Source organism: Aotus nancymaae, unplaced genomic scaffold (genome assembly GCF_030222135.1).
Source record: "Aotus nancymaae isolate 86718 unplaced genomic scaffold, 86718_ANA_hifiasm-v0.15.2.pri h1tg000059l, whole genome shotgun sequence".
Classification (NCBI taxonomy): domain Eukaryota; kingdom Metazoa; phylum Chordata; class Mammalia; order Primates; family Aotidae; genus Aotus; species Aotus nancymaae.
In genome coordinates this window covers 54776043-54794806 of record NW_026988473.1, presented here as the reverse complement: position 1 = coordinate 54794806, position 18764 = coordinate 54776043, and the positions used below count along the sequence as shown (strand labels likewise).

Here is an 18764-nt window from a genome sequence, read left to right as displayed (position 1 = left end):
ATTCATTTTGCTGCAAAGAACATGACTTTATTCTATTTTATGACTGTGTAGTGTTCCATCACGTCTATCTATCTGCCTTTTTCTTTATCTAATTTACTGTTGATGGGCACCTGGGCTGATTTAACCTTTTTTAAAAAACATGAAGTTTTATTTTTCCTCTGCTTATTTCTGCTAACATCAGAGATCTGGTTTTCTGTTTATTGAGAAAAATGGTGTACTGCCAATATTTGTCTGATTTTTCTGCTTATTTTTTTAATGTAAAACACTCTAAAGCTTGCAAATATAACATTAACACTGTTCTAGATTGAATAACAAAAACATTAGTCTACAGGTTAAGTAAGTTCAAGAAAACTAAATTAGAATACATAAAAGTCTAAAGACTTTATTGCTAGAAAATCTACCCTACAGGAAATCAAGAAATGTTAAAGGATGTCATCATGGTGAGTAGAAATGACATCAGACATTAACTTGAATCCAAAAAAGAAGTAAAGAACACGGAAAATAATAAATATTGAGTAATAGAAAAGACTGCTTATGTAAATAATGTATTGTCTTTAAAGTATATTTTTAAAAGCAAGTTGTTTAAATAAATAATAACACGGAATTATATGATCTATATCATCTGGATAGAATATATATGAAAATAATTTCATAAAGGATAAAAGAAAATGGAGCTACGTATGGAAAAGTTGAAAAACTTTACTGTGATTAAGACAATATTAGTGTGAAGTAGAGAGTGATGAAGTGAAGATGAATTTTGTAATTCTTAGAATAATTACTAAGATGTATATTCAAAATATAGCTAATAATGTGTTAATAGAGAAATCAAAGTGGCACAATCACTGAATGGTTCCATGGGAATGGATTAGATATGAAGAAGAGAGGGAGGAAAAAGCTGAATTCTAGTTGGGGCAACTGGCTGAATTAGGTCCCAGAGAAAGCACACAGAACGAGAGGACACCACACTTTCAGACGAATTTCTGTTACCCACGGACAGGAAGATTCCCAGTGGAGGAGCCCCATGGGTCGCCAGGTGTGGTTAGTGATTTACTAAAATTAACCTTAAGCAGATGTCAAGAAAGCATTTTATTTTTGTTTTCATTTTACAGTATTTGCCATGTTAAATTTCAGTTTTCTATTTGTATTACAGTGGAGTTATCAAGTAGGAAGCTGATCTGGAGAATAAAGGCAGTATTGTAGCCTGAAGATATACACTTGTAGTTAATCAGTATGTAGATGATATTTAAAGCAATGATATTTGATGATATCACTAAGTAAGAGAGTGGAGTTAAAGGAAAAAACATCAAATAAAAGATACACCAGAGCCAGGCACTGTGCCTCATGCCTGTAATCCCAGCACTTTGAGAGGTCGAGGCAGGTGGATCACCTGGTCAGGAGTTCGAGCCCAGCCTGGCCAACATCATGAAACCCTGTCTCTACTAAAAATACAAAAGTTTGCTAGGTGTGGTGACGGGTGCCTGTAATCCCAGCTATTCAGGAGACTGAGGCAGGAGAATCACTGGAACCCAGGAGGCGCAGGTTGCAGTGAGCCGAGATCACGCCATTGCACTCCAGCCTGGGTGTCAAGAGTGAAACTCCGTCTCAAAAACAAATTAAAAAAAGATACACCGACATTTAGTGCTCTAAGAAGAAGACATATAATCAAAGAATAATAAAGAGTGTAAATTAAAGTAGGAGGAAACATCAGGCAAACATGGTTTCAGAGAAACCAACAAAGGAAAATAATTCAACATTGCAGCAATATTTTACTGTATTGAAACCTGAAGAACAAACAGGAGAGTAAGACAAAGAATTTTTACTGGGTTTAGCAATAAGCAGGTTATTGGTCACATCTGCACATACTGTTTCAGTGGTGTGGAAAACAACATTTACTGAAGTGAGGAGAGAATGAGAAGTTATTGACAGGGATTGTAGACCACAATGTTGAGAGGCTTTGCTATGAAACAGAAAAGAGAATGAGACAATAACACAATGACATGTGAAACAAGGGTAATTTTTTCCGTCACCTTTTTTTTAGACAGAGAATTATAAAAATTAAGCACTAGGGTATAATTGTATTTTGATGTATTTATTGATGCACATTCATATAGGACTGAGAATAATTCTGGGTTTGGATGGGTTGCTACCACAGATGACAAAGTAGTGTAACATGCTCAGAAGCCTGGTTCTGGCTATCCTTTGTCCCTGGGGACATCTCCAGGAAGTCACACGTTCATGTCTCCATAGAATCATTTCAGAGGAAATTCTGGGCAAGGCTGCTGTTGGTTTTAAATCTCTGTGCTGCTATGGTTGAAACATCAGAAAGGTCTCTTCTAGACCAGGCTTTGGGTGAGTTGGGGAAAAATCTGAGGCCTGAGAAATGCTTTCTGTGAGGATCTTGTCACAGAATGGCAGAGACTGCAGCATGGACAGTTCATAGAAAAATGTAAAGGTCAGCACTGAGTGGTAAAGGTAAGGGAGATTGTGTGTTGAGCACAGTTCATTATGTTATCTCCAATTTGAATTTAACGGCAGAAATTTCCCCTGTGACTAAATGTTGATCTTCTCCTTTAGAACCAAATAGAACTTCAAAGCACAATAATCAGAAAGCTTATATTTAAGCTTTAGTTTTGAGACCTGATACAAGTTAATCAACTTCTCCGACCCTTGTTTTTCTAGTGTGTGCAATAACAGTAATAACAGGTTTTATATCTTTATATGAGATAGGGCATGTAAAGGGCTAAGAACAGGGCCTGGAACATGAACAAGCACTCAATAAATATTAGATTGTTTATTATTAAAGTAGTAAAATAATTTTAAAATGTTGGCCCATTATTCCTTTTATTGTCTATCTGGGGCAACACACAGGATATTGCTTGTGCTTTTTACATTGCTTGTGTTTTTAAATACCAATAAAGAGACTATAATGATCATAATGCTCAGCAAGCATTGCTTCTTCGTTTTTTCCTCCTTTCCATTAAAATAGAACTAATGCTTCTATCTGTAGATGTGGGAATTAAGCAGAAAGGGAAGTATGTGTTTCTACCAAAAGCTAGTCAGCAAAACAAGAGTCCTATAGATCATTGTCCCCCTATGCCCCTCACCCCTGATCTCCTTCTTCTGAGTCCCAGCTCAAGGTCAATAGCAGATAGTTTCTTATCCTAGTGAGACTGGTCTATGAATCCCACAAGAAACAAGTCCAAAGGGCTAGCTTTTACTTAGTAGCTCAGATCCTTTAAGAGTATAGTATGCTTATGCCTGTTCCTCGGAGAGCAGCCTTTCCACCTTCCCGCCTAGGTAGAAGAGTATAGAAGTGAAGTTCAATACTACATAGACAGGAAGGACCCTCAGTGCTCACTCCTTCTCCTTCTTGACCTCCACATGTACTTCTGAATCTACAGAAGCTCCTGCCCTATTGCTGTGAGGAAAGTTCAGGCTCCACTCTCTCCATGGTCTACCACTATTATTGAGGGAGACAGAATTAAGCTAAGCCCAGCTGATGAGACATGCTGGACATAAGGACCCACCTGTAAAGCATGCTTTCATTCAATCCAGCTATACAGTACACTCATGTGGCTCATCTTGCTTTCCATGTGTTCTTTGCTAACAGGTCTTGGAAGAAAAAAGAAAAATCCTTCTTTTTGTCCTCTGATTACTCATGACACATTGGTACTTAGTAGAAATTTAACAGATTTGAAGTCATTAATCAATGTTAATTAATCATGATTAAATTTCCTTGGTTCGTGAAATCTTAAGGAATCAAGAGCCTAGTTTACTATCCCAAATTAGTGTCCCAAATTCTGGAAGGTCTGTGCAGGTCTCTAGGATGAAGCTGCTTAGAATGCCATTGTAGTGTCTCTTTTGTGGCTGCTCATCCCTCATAATCGGTTTTCTTATTCTTTGCTTTTTCTTACTGATTTTTACTACACAGGAATTCTACTAGTATGTCTTTTCATCTTTGGTTTATCTGAAACTTGTTTTCACTAAATCTTTTACCATAAGCATTAATGATAAAGTGCAAAGTCACTGAGACAGAGCCACAGAATCCACTGTCTTGAACCCTGCAACAGCCACTGCCTGCAAGCCACTGGTATTAAATGTTGGAATAAACTGGCTGAGGAATAGATAGATTTAGGTAATACAGAATTTGATCAAAATATATAAATAATATATATATAAGTAGGTGCATAAATTTAGAATCATATAAATAGATTTCATGACAAATATTTTGAGAGTTTTTTTATAGTCAAGCAAACATTACTGAGTTTATAGATAATACATGGACATTTATTATATCTGAACTTTATTGAGTCTTTACTATTTTCCCGGTGCTCATCTAAGTGCTCTATCAATATTCCACATACATACTCTTAACAACCCCATGGTAGGTACTATTATTTTCATTTTTATTTTAAAGAGGTGAGGAATTAAGCACAGTGATTATTAAGTAACTTGTTCAAGGTCATAAAGCTAAGATTCAAATCCCAGAGCCTTTATTTTTAAAGCTATTTTTCTTTTCAAATTTGCCAAACAGAGTCCAAGACAGAGAGATATAGGTAAAGAGAGACAGAGATATAGGTAAAGAGAGACACTTATTATATAACTGATAGGCCCTCAATCCAATCGGACCCATTATTTTTCAAGAGGTCAGTGAGGATGTTGGTATTTTTTAAGTCTGCAGTCTGCATCTCCAATTGTTGAAGTTTCAATAAAACGTTCTGCAGCGATGAAAGTTTTCTAACAATCATAGTTTCACATGCTCTACAGGGAATAGGAAGGCGAATACAGCAGGTAGCAAGTGGTTGAGGTTTGCTTAAGAATGAATTATCAAACAGCTAAAAATTGCCAATTTAAAGAGGTTATACCGTACATAGCACTTTATTTTTTATTCCTGGGATGATTGACAATTTTCTTGGATGAAAAATGAAATGATACTAAATCATGAATGCACTTGCTGTACTGTCATTCCCATTAACTCCCTCTTTGTTTTGTTTATCCACCATTCATGCCTGCAGAAAATGATGTGCTTTATAACAGATGGACAAAGCCACATTTTCATCGAAGACCTAGATGACAATATATTTTTAAATTAAAAACAAAACAATTGGTGTTTGGCTCATGAGTCTTTCATCGTCATTTGGAACTGCCAATGAAAATAAATATTGCATAGAAAATTAAAAAAAAAATTGTACAACCATTTTATCCAATTCAGTAGCCACTAGTCATGTGTGGCCATTGAACATTTAAAATATGGCTAGTACAAGTAAGGTAAAATTGTAATTTAATTTAATACATTTAAATTAAAATGAATGCATATTTCTGGGGACTACCATATTGGAAAATAAAATACTGCATCAAACTACTGACTGAGAAATTTGGAGTAATTTCTTCTGTCTCATTCATTCCCAAGTATCCAGAGCTCTCTGTCTTTTGTGTGTAGTTCTGGATTTTGTCTGGTGGATTTGTTCCTTTCTATGACCAAGGCTACTATTTCATTTTTTATTGAGTACCCAAGAGGGAAAGGATCATATCAAAAACAAAACAACTTAAGATCACAACCAAGATGCACACACACACACATCCACACGTTTATATTTGCACATCTGTGTTTATGAACAGTCCTTATATTGGAATTGTGGTTGCCTGCCCATGTCTGTCCCACAGACCCCAGCTGCATGATGGATGAATAAATGCAATCAGACACAAATTGCCAGTGAATGAGTGGGCTAAGGGGTCATGAGCCACTCACAGAGAGAGATTGCAGCTACACGACCCTGACTAGTTTGCCTTCTCCCCATTTATTCAGTGTAGATTTAATAACAGAGGCACTAAGTCAACACACTTGTAGAGAAAGATTAAAGGACAAGTTCCAATGTCCAAAGCAAACACCATTAGTGGGTAATCTCCCTCATCAACCTGCCCCTGAGAGGGCCATCTGGCTCAAAGGCTAGTTTTAATATCACATGAGTAAACAAGCTAGCTAGGCAAACTACTCACTTTCTGTTGTATTTGCACCCTAATATCCCTGGCTCCTGCAAAGAGATTCTAGCTGCCTTCAGTCAAGAACTGTAGAAAAAACCCTTAGACCTTCCAAAAGAGTTTGACTATATTCTATAACTTTCTCTACTATTTTTCCCTTAATATTTTTGCCACCACCCTGAGTGAATTCCCACAGTTGCCAATATATTCTTCATGGTTATTGGTGTTACTGTTTATTATATACACAAATACACAATGCCAAATTTTTCCCTAGTATTGTAGTCTGCAAGACAGGTAGCTTCTTGATATTTCTGAATTACATATGTTCCTATTAGGTTCAGATGTTGACTGAGGTTTTTTGTTTGTTTGTTTCTTTTTCTCCTAGATATTTTAAAATTTGATGGTTAGTGAAAGCATTCTTGCTTCATGCAGCAGGGGCTATTGGTTTCTGTATCAAACTGAACATGGATGTTCAAGAATAATATTTAAGTTACTTCCTCTTACTGCTACCATCTCAACACTTATTGTTACTGATTCCATTTGAAGCCTGTTTGACTTAATGAGCTTTTCTCTTTTTTCGTAGTCAAACCTCTATTCCACTATGTCACTACTCAACCAAACTATTGAGAACCACTAGAGCTTCTTCATCCTGACTGGGATTCCAGGAATGCCAGAGAAGGACTTATGGATGGCCTTGCCCCTCTGTCTTCTTTACAGTACCACAATCCTGGGAAATGTCACCGTCCTAGTTGTCATCAAAGTTGAGCAAAGTCTCCCTGAACCCATGTATTATTTTCTAGCCATGTTAGCTGCCACTGACCTCAGCCTTTCACTGTCTTCCATGCCTCCCATGGTCAGTGTTCACTGGTTTAACTGGCATTCGATAACTTTTCATGTCTGCCTTATCCAGATGTTCTTCATCCACACATTTGGGGGAGTGGAATGAGGTGTTCTGGTGGCCATGGCCTTTGATTGCTTTGTGGCCATTCGCTTTCCTTTGCACTATGCTACCATTCTCACTCACAGTGTAATCAGCAAGATTGCAGCAGCAGTCCTGCTACGGAGTGTGGTAACTGTGCTCCCTATGCCTTTTCTCATCAAAAGGTTACCTTTCTGCCACTCCAATGTCCTCTCCCATGCATACTGCCTCCATCAGGATGCCATGAGGCTTGCCTGTGCTGACACCAGTGTCAATAGCATCTATGGCCTGCTGGCTGTGATCTTCATCCTTATACTAGATGCCTTGATACTTTTGGCCTCTTACATTCTAATCTTCCAGGCAGTATTGGGCATTGCTTCCCAGGAAGAGAGGCTCAAGGGTCTCAACACCTGCCTCTCTCATATCTGTGCAGTTATGCTTTTCTATGTGCCTCTTATTGGCATGGCCCTAATTCATCGCTATGGGAAGCATTTGTCATCAATAATACACATATTCATGGCCAATATCTACCTGCTTCTCCCTCCTGTGCTCAATCCCATTGTGTACAGTGTTAGGACCAAACAGATCCGATGGCGGATTGTCCAGGCCTTCTGTGGGGTTAGGGTTAGCCCTTAATGGCATCTACTATTTCCATGTAAATGCAATCAAGTTAGAGAAGAGTATCAAATACAGTATTATCCAATAGAAATTCCAGCCAAAATGGATATTTTCTTATTTCTCTTCTGTTTAGTAACCAGTAGCCGTACATGGCTAGTGCTTGAAATTTTGTTACTGCAAAGGGAGGAACTGAATTTTAAATGTTCTAAATTTTAGTTGATTTAAATGTAAATTTAAGTAGTCATATGGGGCTAGTAGCTGCTGTATTGAACAGTACAAATATAATGGGTTGTGAAATGAAATTGCATAATGGTTTTGATAACAGCAATAATTTATTTTAGCTTAATAAAAACATACAATTTTATACTTTAAAATTGTGGACACTTAATATATATTTTTGAATTATGAATTGGTGAAAACTATATTATGATTGATTTAATACTTCCTATTCTTTCTGTTCCCATTTAAAATTCATAAATCTTATTTGAAATTTTCACAGTCACTCATCTTCACTGATAGGAACCAGAGAAAGAGGGTAGTGCTTACTTATGCATCTGAGAATTATCTGATGTGCAACTTTATAAAGTTACCTGATCTTCCTTGATACTCACTGGGATACGCACCTTTGCTCAGTGTGACTCATACGTATATAATGAGAATATATTTGGAAAATGTTTTAAGAAGTACATAAAGAGCCAGGTGCCATGGCTCACGCCTGTAATCCTAGCACTTTGGGAGGCCTAGGTGGGCAGATCACAAGAATAGCCTAGGTTTGAGACCAGCCTGGCCAACATGGTGAAACCCCATCTTTACTAAAAATACAAAAATTAACCAGGCATGGTGGTGGGTGCTTGTAATTCCACCTACTTGGGAGGCTGAGGCAGGAGAATTGCTTGAATCCAGAAGGTGGAGGTTGCAGTGAGCTGAGATTGCGCCACTGCACTCCAGCCTGAGTGACAAAAAGACTGTCTCAGGGGGTGAGTGGAGAGTACAAAAGGCCAGAGTAGATTAGATATAATCAGGATTATTAATTGACTGTCAACTGTGAATAGCTGGATTCCAGTCTAAACGAAACTTAAACCAGATGTGGGCACACAGTTGGGAATCAATCTGTGAAATCGATAGATTGAGGATCATTCATTTAAATCATAGTTCCTGAAGATATGAATGGAAACAGTTGGCATTAGAAGATAGCATAGCATGTTGGTTAAGATGAAAAGCTTTGAAATAAGACTAATTCAAAGTCTTGAGTACCATTTCTGTTACTATTTCTGAAATAGGTTTGAGTACCATTTCTGCTACTTACTAACTTTTAGACAGGAGAGTTACTAAAAAATCTCTCTGAGCTTCAGTTTCCTCAGCTGTGAAATAATAGGTAATAATACTTAACTCATAAGGTTGATCGTGAAAAAATAAGACAATATATTTGAAAGATATAGTTTCTGGCATATATTATGTGTTTATCAAATGTTAGGTTACTTATGCTTAGAAGGTAGATGGCTCCAGATATGACTTGAACAGGAGGGGTTCTTAGGAGGAGTTCCTGTGTAAGAAGAGGGATATAGGAATAGCCAGGAGAGTAATGAGACCTCTTAGGAAGAGGACATATTGAAAGCAGAGAACAATTGGATGACTCTTTCTGCCCTCCTAATCCAGCTCTGACATTCAAGGAGACTTCCTGGCTGAGAGTCCTTAGCCTAAGGCTGGATAAAGAGGAATGGTTATAGTTATTTGACCCAGGCAGGCAGCTTTTGCAGATATCCATTACTGCCAGCCTCCAGGGCTAGGGCTCTTCTCCCAGCCCCTGATGGATGGGATTTGCCTGGGCCCAGGAGCAGGGTTTGAAGGTAAGTCTCAGAGATGCGTCTGAGTTGCCTAGGGGAACATAGGCATATGGGTTCCATCACTCTTACTCCAACCAGAATGCTTACTAATCAAGAATGCTCCCTGTTGCCTGGGGACTCTACTAGGTTGCCTATAAAGCCCTCACTTTGGAAGCTGGTTTAGTCCCTGCTCTGTTATGGGACTGAAGAGAAGTTGGTATTGTTTCCTGCTGATGTGACCAGGTAAGGCGGGAGTGCAAATCTGGGGAAAAAAACTGAAGGGGAGGGAGTTTTTTAAAAATGAAGGATGTTAAGATAAGGAGAGGAAGAAGATAAAACAATAAATTGATGGGAGCTACAAGTAACATGCGATGAAGAAAGGGAGGGGTGTAACAGATACTGGAAGAAATTAAGGAAAGAGAAGACAAGAGGAGAAAGAAGGGACAAAGGCAAAGGATGAGAGAACTCAAAACTCTCTTTCCGTGGCGATAATCATTTGGCAATCAATCAGTGTTGCTAAATGAAACTTTCTGTGTTTCCTGATCCTGTTACTTCCTGATCCTGTTACTAGATAACTAGTAACTAGCGTTGAGATATTAAAAACATGCATGCTCAAACTTTAAAAAAACTCAAACTTCTGGCAGAAAAAGGACATGATACTTGCATATGTATGATCAATATCAGCTGTGCCTCATTATTAAGCACCAAGTGAAAGGTCCAAGCAAAATGTGGTGCAAAGATTGAAGTAGAGGATAGTTCAGCTTAATATGTCACGGAACTGTCAGGGTAGATTCTGAATTATGGAGGAAATATAATTGTGTTAACAAATTAACAGAAGGTAGGGTTGGTAAATGAAGAGGGTGGGTCTGTAACATTACTGAGGCCAGAAAATCAGGATGGTCACCTTTGGGTCACTCAATTATTGAGTGGAGTGAGTGTTATTCAAACAATTTCACCTGGCCTTCTGTATATGAATGGGCAGATGCTATCTTCTTCCTGGCCAGTCGGATGAAGGCTTGTACCTGAAGAGAGAAAGCACTAACATATTGCTCTGGTTAGCTGGCAATGTTGAGAAAACCTTGATAAACTTAGGCACTGAACTTTGACCTACCACTGGCTTCAGAGTGTTTGAGCTCACAGAGAGAAAGCCCTCTCCTTCTTTTTCTGTCTCCATTACACAGGAAAAATTTCCCCAGCAGCAAATGGAGCCACTGTCTCCTCTTCTTTTACCCTACTCACATTATCCAGTGTCATTTCTGTTTTTTCTTTATAAGATAGCATTCAGAGAACAGAGGATAACTGGTATCTGCTTTACAAACATCTCATCTCTCAGTTACTTTCCCACCCAAACACCCCTCTGCATTCGTCAGCATGAAGATAAAACCAATACAAACATATGTAGACTTTTACACATAGTTTCAAAAACACGTGGACTCCACATTCTTTAGATGAGTCATGAGAATATAGCTCTCTATTTGCTTATTTCTCATCTCTATCCCTCCTGTAGATCATATACAAATATAAGAGGATGTTAAAAATTTTTGTATTTTAAAAGAAGGAAATTACAACATTCAGCCATCCAAATCTGTCTCATTAGCCTGGCCTTTCATCATCTGAAGTTCAGTAAAAAAATAATAGACTTTGGAGTTAGTAAATTTGGTTTTGGATTTGAATCTGTATTTAACTATTTTAGCCTGCATATACTATTTAAGCTTCCTGTGTCCATTTCCTTTCTTTAAAACAGAAGAAAAATGTCTACCATAAATTTAAAATTGTATATAAAATGACTAATAAAATGTATGACATGTACAAAGAATCTTAATTATTTTTCTTTCCTCATAGTTCAGTTTCCTCAACCAACCATGGCAATATTCAATAACACCACTTCGTCTTCCTCAAACTTCCTCCTCACTGCATACCCTGGGCTGGAATGTGTTCATGTCTGGATCTCCATTCCAGTCTGCTGTCTCTACACCATTGCCCTCTTGGGAAACAGTATGATCTTTCTTGTTGTCATTACTAAGCGGAGACTCCATAAGCCCATGTATTATTTCCTCTCCATGCTGGCAGCTGTTGATCTATGTCTGACCATCACGACCCTTCCCACTGTGCTTGGTGTTCTCTGGTTTCATGCCTGGGAGATCAGCTTTAAAGCTTGCTTCATTCAGATGTTCTTTGTGCATGCCTTCTCTTTGCTGGAGTCCTCAGTGCTGGGAGCCATGGCCTTTGACCGCTTCCTGGCTATCTGTAACCCACTGAACTATGCTACTATCCTCACGGACAGGATGATCCTGGTGATAGGATTGGTCATCTGTTTTCGACCAGTAGTTTTCTTACTTCCTGTTGTTGTAGCCATAAACACTGTGTCTTTTCACGGAGGTCAAGAACTTTCCCATCCATTTTGCTACCACCCAGACGTGATCAAATACACATATTCCAAGTCTTGGATCAGCAGTTTTTGGGGATTGTTTCTTCAGCTTTACCTGAATGGCACTGACTTATTGTTTATTCTTTTCTCCTATGTCCTGATTCTCCGTACTGTTCTGAGCATCGTGGCCGCAAAGAAGCAACAAAAAGCTCTCGGCACTTGTGTCTGTCACATCTGCGCAGTCACTGTTTTCTATCTACCAATGATCAGCCTGTCTTTGGCGCATCACCTCTTCCAGTCCACCCCAAGGGTGCTCTGTAGCACTTTAGCCAATATTTATCTGCTCTTACCACCTGTGCTGAATCCTATCGTTTACAGCTTGAAGACCAAGACAATCCGCCAGGCTATGTTCCAGCTGCTCCAATCCAAGGGTTCATGGGGTCCTAATGTGAGGGGTCTTAGAGCAAGATGGGACTGAAGGTAGGAAATTGTCAGGACATGAATTATACTTCAAAAAGGAAGTGACTTGGGGCAGTCTTATCCACAGGTATTTTGGTTGCTGAGTCAATTCCAGTTGAATTTTTGGAGTGGGAAGAAGACAGTAACTTCCCCCGAGCTTATCAAAGAGTTTTATTTTTTAACGCCATCATTTAAAACCAAATTAATTTAGTATAGTCCCTGAGCCATTTTAAACAATGACATGACTCCTCACTTTAATATAGTGGAATAAGTTAGTTATCTCCTTTAAAACAGTAATTTTTAGACCAGAAATAAATTACAATTTTTTTTTAACATCGAGCTGAACATTTTTTTCCCCCTGAGGTGACATTTCCAGTGAGGCAATGAAGGTTGTTACTTGAGCTGGTAAAAGGAAAAGTTACACATGTGCACAAAGATACACACATAGAAAGTTTTAATTAAAAACTTTAGGAAAGTCTTGCACATTGGTTTCGGTTCCTGGAGTCACTTCTAGAGAGCACTGTATCCTTACAAATATACTCCCTTACCTCTATCTTTCTTTAATCCCTTTTCTTCTTAATAGAAGCGACACTTTTTCAGTTTTAGTTAGTACTTTGCATACCTCCAATCCATTCAATATCTAACATTACATATTGACTTTTGTTATTTTCCCATTGCCTGTATATTCTAATACAGTTCTAATCCTGATTCCATAGTGACTCCACTGCTAATTCTCAGAACTGCAGCTTTTTTCTGTTTGCTCTTTTTTCTTGGGTCGTTAATTTTTTACTTAGCTATTAACTGCTTCTACTCTGTAGTATACTCATCACTGTAGAATTGAACAGTAGCTTTGATGCTTTTTAATTGGAAATTTCTAGATTGCCTCATATTTATTTTGTGAAGAAGTAAACTCAGGTGCAGAGTTGTTAGGGTGCTGGAGATAATTCTTCAGGTTTTTTTTCACAGTTTTCACAATTTCATCCTACCTAGGATAATTTAATTCATGTCTGAGCACTGTCGATGAAGCAGGTACTTTGATTTGAGTCACCCGTTTCCTCCCCTTATATCAACTTCCTATTCCTTGGCAGATAGGGAACACCCGTCTCAATCTGGTTTCTGGCCTCAGTTCTCTTTCAAGCTGCATCGTTCAGCTCAAGCACTGACAACTTTGTGATTTTGCTTCGCTTCGGCTCCAATCCCTTTTACCAACAATAGTCGCATATCATTTATATTTAAAATTATTTGCATGAGTCTCCTTTTATACATCACATTCAGGTAATTGAGATTACATAAGAGTGTGTGGCAGGACTCACACACTTTTTAGGTGAGGAAAAACGAGTGAATGACCATCCTATAAAGTAATGCAATTATAAGTAAAATTCAGTTTTTCAAACTCCAAGTCCCTCATTGTAGCCAAAATGTTTCTTGGTCTTGTGCACTCAGAGGGAAGTCTTTATATCCTATTACACCACAGTTCAGTATTTTACCTTTCAACTTTTGTTCTCATATTGCTGCTAAATAAATGTCTCTGTGGTTCTGTCCTCATCAAAAGGAAAATAAATACAACTATTATTCAAAAGTGCAAGAATCCAAAGATATAGAATAGATATAGAATCCAAAGATATAGAAAAGATGTTGAATCTAAATACATATCTAGTTTCTAGACATCTGATGCCAGACAATTTTCCTTAGAGGGTATCATACTATGGCAGTGTCTCTGACCTGAAATTAACTTGTGGCAGGGCAGACATCCCAGATTACACACTAATCTAACCTTCCAAACTTTTCTGCCTTAGTTATTTCAGATGTCTCTGGCTTTACAGTTGCTCCTTTTGAGGACTTTTCTAAAAGTTTTCCTTGGTAGACTTATAATTTTCTATTCACAATTTAGAAGTTTCAAAATATCTGGAAAAACAGTGTTTTTTTTTTTTTTTTTTTTTTTTTTCCTTAAGTTTGGTGTCAAAATTTATTGGCTAAAAAACCTAACAGAATATTGTATGAACATATTTATGGATCATAATTTATTTTACACATTTCACTTCAGAAATATTGCTATGTTTGAGTGCAGGGTAATACCTCCAGAGATATATGGCTCTTTTAAAGTTTGAAATATAATTGAATTCCAAAGGTTTTAGATGAACAATTGTGAAAATGTGTGATACTTCTTCCAGTTTTATGACAGTCATAAATAGTGTGCCATATGTGTGTTCATCTTTTTCTACTCAAAAATGTAGTTTTTAATACCTGACTCAAAATGCAACATTTTCACTCAACACCAAAAAGATTTTTATCAATGTACTCCACCCTATAGTAATTGTTAAAAGGCTATGAACTTGTGTTTTGTGATTTTAAGCAAAGTATTTTATATATTTGGAGTTTTTCTGATTATGAGTGTAATATATAAAATTAAAATGTGTGAATGTGTTCAGAAATAGAAACATATTTAAAATATAATAACAATTATTTGCAATCCTATAGGGAGATTACATAATATAGTCATGTGCCCCATAATTACCTGTCAGTCAACAATGGACCTCATATGCCACAGTAGTCCCACAAGACTATACTACCAGTATTTTTGCTGTACATTTTCTGTGTTTAGACATACACAAATACCATTGTGTTAGTTACCTCAGTATTTAGGACAGTAAAATACTGTACAGTTTTGTAGTCTAGGAACAATAGGTTATCTCATAGGTATGTAGTAGGCTATACCCTCTAGGTTTGTGTAAATACACTACATGATAATCACACAATGATGCATTTCTCAGAATGAATTCCCCTTATTAAGCAACTCATGACTGTATATAACCTAAGTGTATTAAACCTGTTTTTCTTTAATAAACAAACACATGGGCATATATATGTGTACATTTAGAAATAAAGATAATAGTTTATGTGCAAATGTATGTCTTAAATATTTGCTGCTATTATTCATTATTCTCTATTAAACCATATTTTATATTAGATTTTACTTCTAGGAAGCTTTGCTTTCATTATCCCCCAAAATAGGCCCTTTCTTAGGTGCATAATTAAAATTACTATACTTTGCTAATTTATTACTCACTTACTTGCTTTCTCCACCACCTGAAATACATGATAGTAGGCCTATGTCTAATGTTTCATTTAATCCTGAAAACCAACACAGGGTTTAGCAAGCACACTCTGTCGTTGATACTGTGTTGCATTGGCGAATAACATGTTATCATATTTGTACGTCATGGTTTATGCTACTATTTCCTATTGCTTAACACTTCAGTAACCCTTCATATATTTTCTTATAAATATATATTTGATTCTATCTCTGATTATCTTTATAGATTTCCAGAAATATAAATTATTAAATTTAGAAGTAGGCAAAATAACTGTTGGTCTCCTTGGATTGGCCAACTGTAGTGGCTGAATTTCTGGGCTCTGAAATCATACTTCATGGGCTTAGATTTAAGCTCCTAACACTTTATTGCCCTATATTACTGGAGAGTCATTAAACTTCATAAATCTTTAACTTCTTAACCCAGAGAAGAAGAGGAAGTAATAAAATCTACCTTTCCAGGCTCTTGCAAAAGTTAATGCTGTTAATTCTGGTAAACATATAGCCCAATGCTTGGCACCTGATCAGTACCAGATATATTCTATTGTCATTATTTTCTAAATTGTGACTTCAAATGTTATTCATATAACTATTTGCTTTTCAATAAATATATGTAATGCTTTTTGTTCTCATATTGCTGCCAAATTAATATATCTTTGGTTCTATCTTCATCAAAAGGAAAAAATACAAGTATTATTCAAAAGTGCAAGAATTCCAAGACATATCTAGTTTGTAGCATCTAACCCTAAACAAAGATTAAGGACAGAAGGCTTTATTTTAGACAGATAGCCTGTTGGCAAACCCAGAATAAAACTGCAACCTTAAGGATTATTTGTAAGAGACTTTGTGAACTTTGACAAGAATTCCAGGCTTCTTTTTTCTTTTCACTTTTCCATTGTAATAGCATTGTAGTTATTTAATCAGAGAACTTATCCCATCCAGACATAATTTATTTGCTTATTTTCAGTAGAATTTAAAATTATCTTTGTACTTAATTTTTTTGTTGGTGATAAATATCACATACACAGAAATATGAAATGTTGAATAGGTTTTCATTTTTCCTCCCTGTATTATTTGACTACTCCATCAATTTTATATTAGATTCTGATATTTCTTGATTATATGTTACATTTTCAGATCTTACATATGTTGCAGTGTGATTATTCTATTTCCTTGATCTGATCAATTTGTTGAGTAAACTGCACAATTTTACAGCTGTTTAATAAATCTTACTATTATATTAAGCTTTATTATAGTTTGTAATGTATTTATTTTTATTATATATTTTCCTATTTACTCTTATATATCTGTTTTAAGAATTATTTTAGTTATTACAAAATAAATGTTACTGGAAGCTTAATTAGAAGTATATTAAACCTGTTAGATAATTGAGAGAAACAGACAATTTTTAGCCTACTGACTCTTGATCCAGAAACATTTATTGGCATTTTATGACTTGAGTGATTTCCATCTAGTACAGATTTGTGTTTCTGAATTGAGGAGAAAAACTAAAAACTTCATTGTTTCTTTCATAAAAACATGTTTTCTTTTTCTTGTGGTTGAACAGAACATGGCTTGTTTTTCAGGACAGCTTAATTGACTTGAAATTTATAGTTACTCCTTACTTATTTTGGCAATAGGTTTTCTATCGTTCGAGTTGTTTGTTGTGCTTGTAATTTATCAAGATATCCTGAGTTGTTAAATACTTTCCTGTTGTTGTTTTGGTTTGTTTTTCAAAACAAGCTGGGAAATGTGTCAGACTACTAGTCAGATGCCAGTTTTATACACTGTACAAGTGCTGGAGACATGCCAATACATTTGATCAGTGCAATTCCTCTGAGGAAACAAAATACAAATTAAGAGAAACAGACAAGCAACTAATAGCTATGACATAAATGGAGACTGTTTGAGGTCACAGAAAAAGACTTTAATAATGCAGCCTGGGAGGAGGCAAGCAAGATTGTCCTTCCCTTCCCCAGTGAGGCTGTGGGCATCTAGTCGGGATCAACTATCACACAATAAGAACTCACCTAAATTCACCTGGGGCATAGACTATGTAAGATTATTTCACCATATAAAATACATAAGATTACTTGAACCTTCTTCAAAATGGTTCTTTGAAACAGAAATAATAGTAATTACTTGTGAGCTCAACTTAGGCAATAAAACTGAAATAAATTAACAATAGTTTTCTACTAATTCATAGCAGAAAATTGTTAAGGACTGACTTATTCTAAATTTATGTTTTATATCTTTGTCTACTACTAAGTACTCACAAATAAAAGATAGACAAGAAACAAATGCATTTTACAGAAAATAATTTGAGGTACCCAAACATCTTTGGTTGGCTATTTTCTTGAAAAAATACGAAACTATATAACCATGCATATTATGATATATTGAATATTATATAGTTATTTCATGCTAGTTTAAAGTTATTTCTAAGCTCTTAGTGAAACTGAAACATTAGATAGTAATTTAAAATATGAAATGTCTAAACAACCATAAGAACTATTATTTTAGAACATATATTTTAGATATACGTCCTAATCAAGGATATTAGTACTTAAAAATATTGTATTTTAAATTTTTTTTCCTATTTCTTACCAAGAACACAATCATTCCTCTGTTCTTTATATAACTGTGGCTTATGGAACCTTGGATTGGCATAGAAAAAAGTTGGTTTTTATTAAGAAATGTTATGAGATAGTTGATTGCCGTAATTCAAGGCTGTGAAAATGACAAGGTAGAAGACTTACTGGATCTACCTTATAGGGTCCAGCCCTATAGGGTTCTGTGAGCCCCTCCCTGCTGGTGAGGAGATGAGAAACTGTAGAAATAAAAGACACAGACACAGGAGATAGAGAAAAGAGAGTTTGGGCTCTGGGGTCCACTGTCAACCAAAGCGCAGAGACCTGCAGTGGCCCCGAGTGCCTGGACACTCTGACTTTTATTGAGTACAAAGCAGTGGGCAGGGAAGGTAGGGTTAGGTAATGGTGGTCGGTGATAGGGTCAGGTAAATTACGTGTCTTGAAGATACTGGGCCGAATACTTTCAAGCAGCCGAGAGGAGGAGAAAATCTAATGCATCAGCACTCTTCGCATATTTGTTAGAAATGTCAAGGACATTAATTCTTATCTTCTGAGAAAAAGAGAAACCAGGTGCAGAAGCAGGGTGTGAAAGTAGACATGGAACGTGACCGCTGAAGCACAGCATCACATAGAGACAGTTAAGCCCCTGGATGTCTGTGGGCTTTCCTGACAGCCATCAGGCCCTGCCACAAGAGCTTGGAGAAGCAGGGTTTTCTCGTAACTTCCCCAGGAAGGAGATGTCTTGGCTATTTTGGACATCTCCTCCCTAGGTGGCTAAACAGCGGGCGCTTTCACAGCGCTGGCGCTGCCACACAGCCTCGGTGCCCTCCAGCAGCCTTTATGTGGGTGTGACAGAGGGCTTAGAGCATCTTGCCTTAGGATCACTTTGTTCACAATGTCACCTCAGTTCCATGCT

At 36.8% G+C, this 18764-nt stretch overlaps 2 protein-coding genes across 2 annotated transcripts; both read left to right on the top strand.

Annotated features, from left to right (window-relative positions):
• Positions 1-6940: 6940 nt before the first annotated feature.
• LOC105720050 (olfactory receptor 51L1-like) lies at positions 6941-7534 on the top strand. The gene has a single exon (XM_021675193.2). It carries the CDS (start codon positions 6941-6943, stop codon positions 7532-7534), a length of 594 nt encoding a protein of 197 aa, XP_021530868.2.
• A 3667-nt stretch (positions 7535-11201) lies between these two features.
• On the top strand, positions 11202-12185 carry LOC105720156 (olfactory receptor 51T1). The gene has a single exon (XM_012456461.3). The coding sequence runs from the start codon at positions 11202-11204 to the stop codon at positions 12183-12185; it is 984 nt and encodes a 327-aa protein (XP_012311884.3).
• The last annotated feature ends 6579 nt before the right edge of the window (positions 12186-18764 follow it).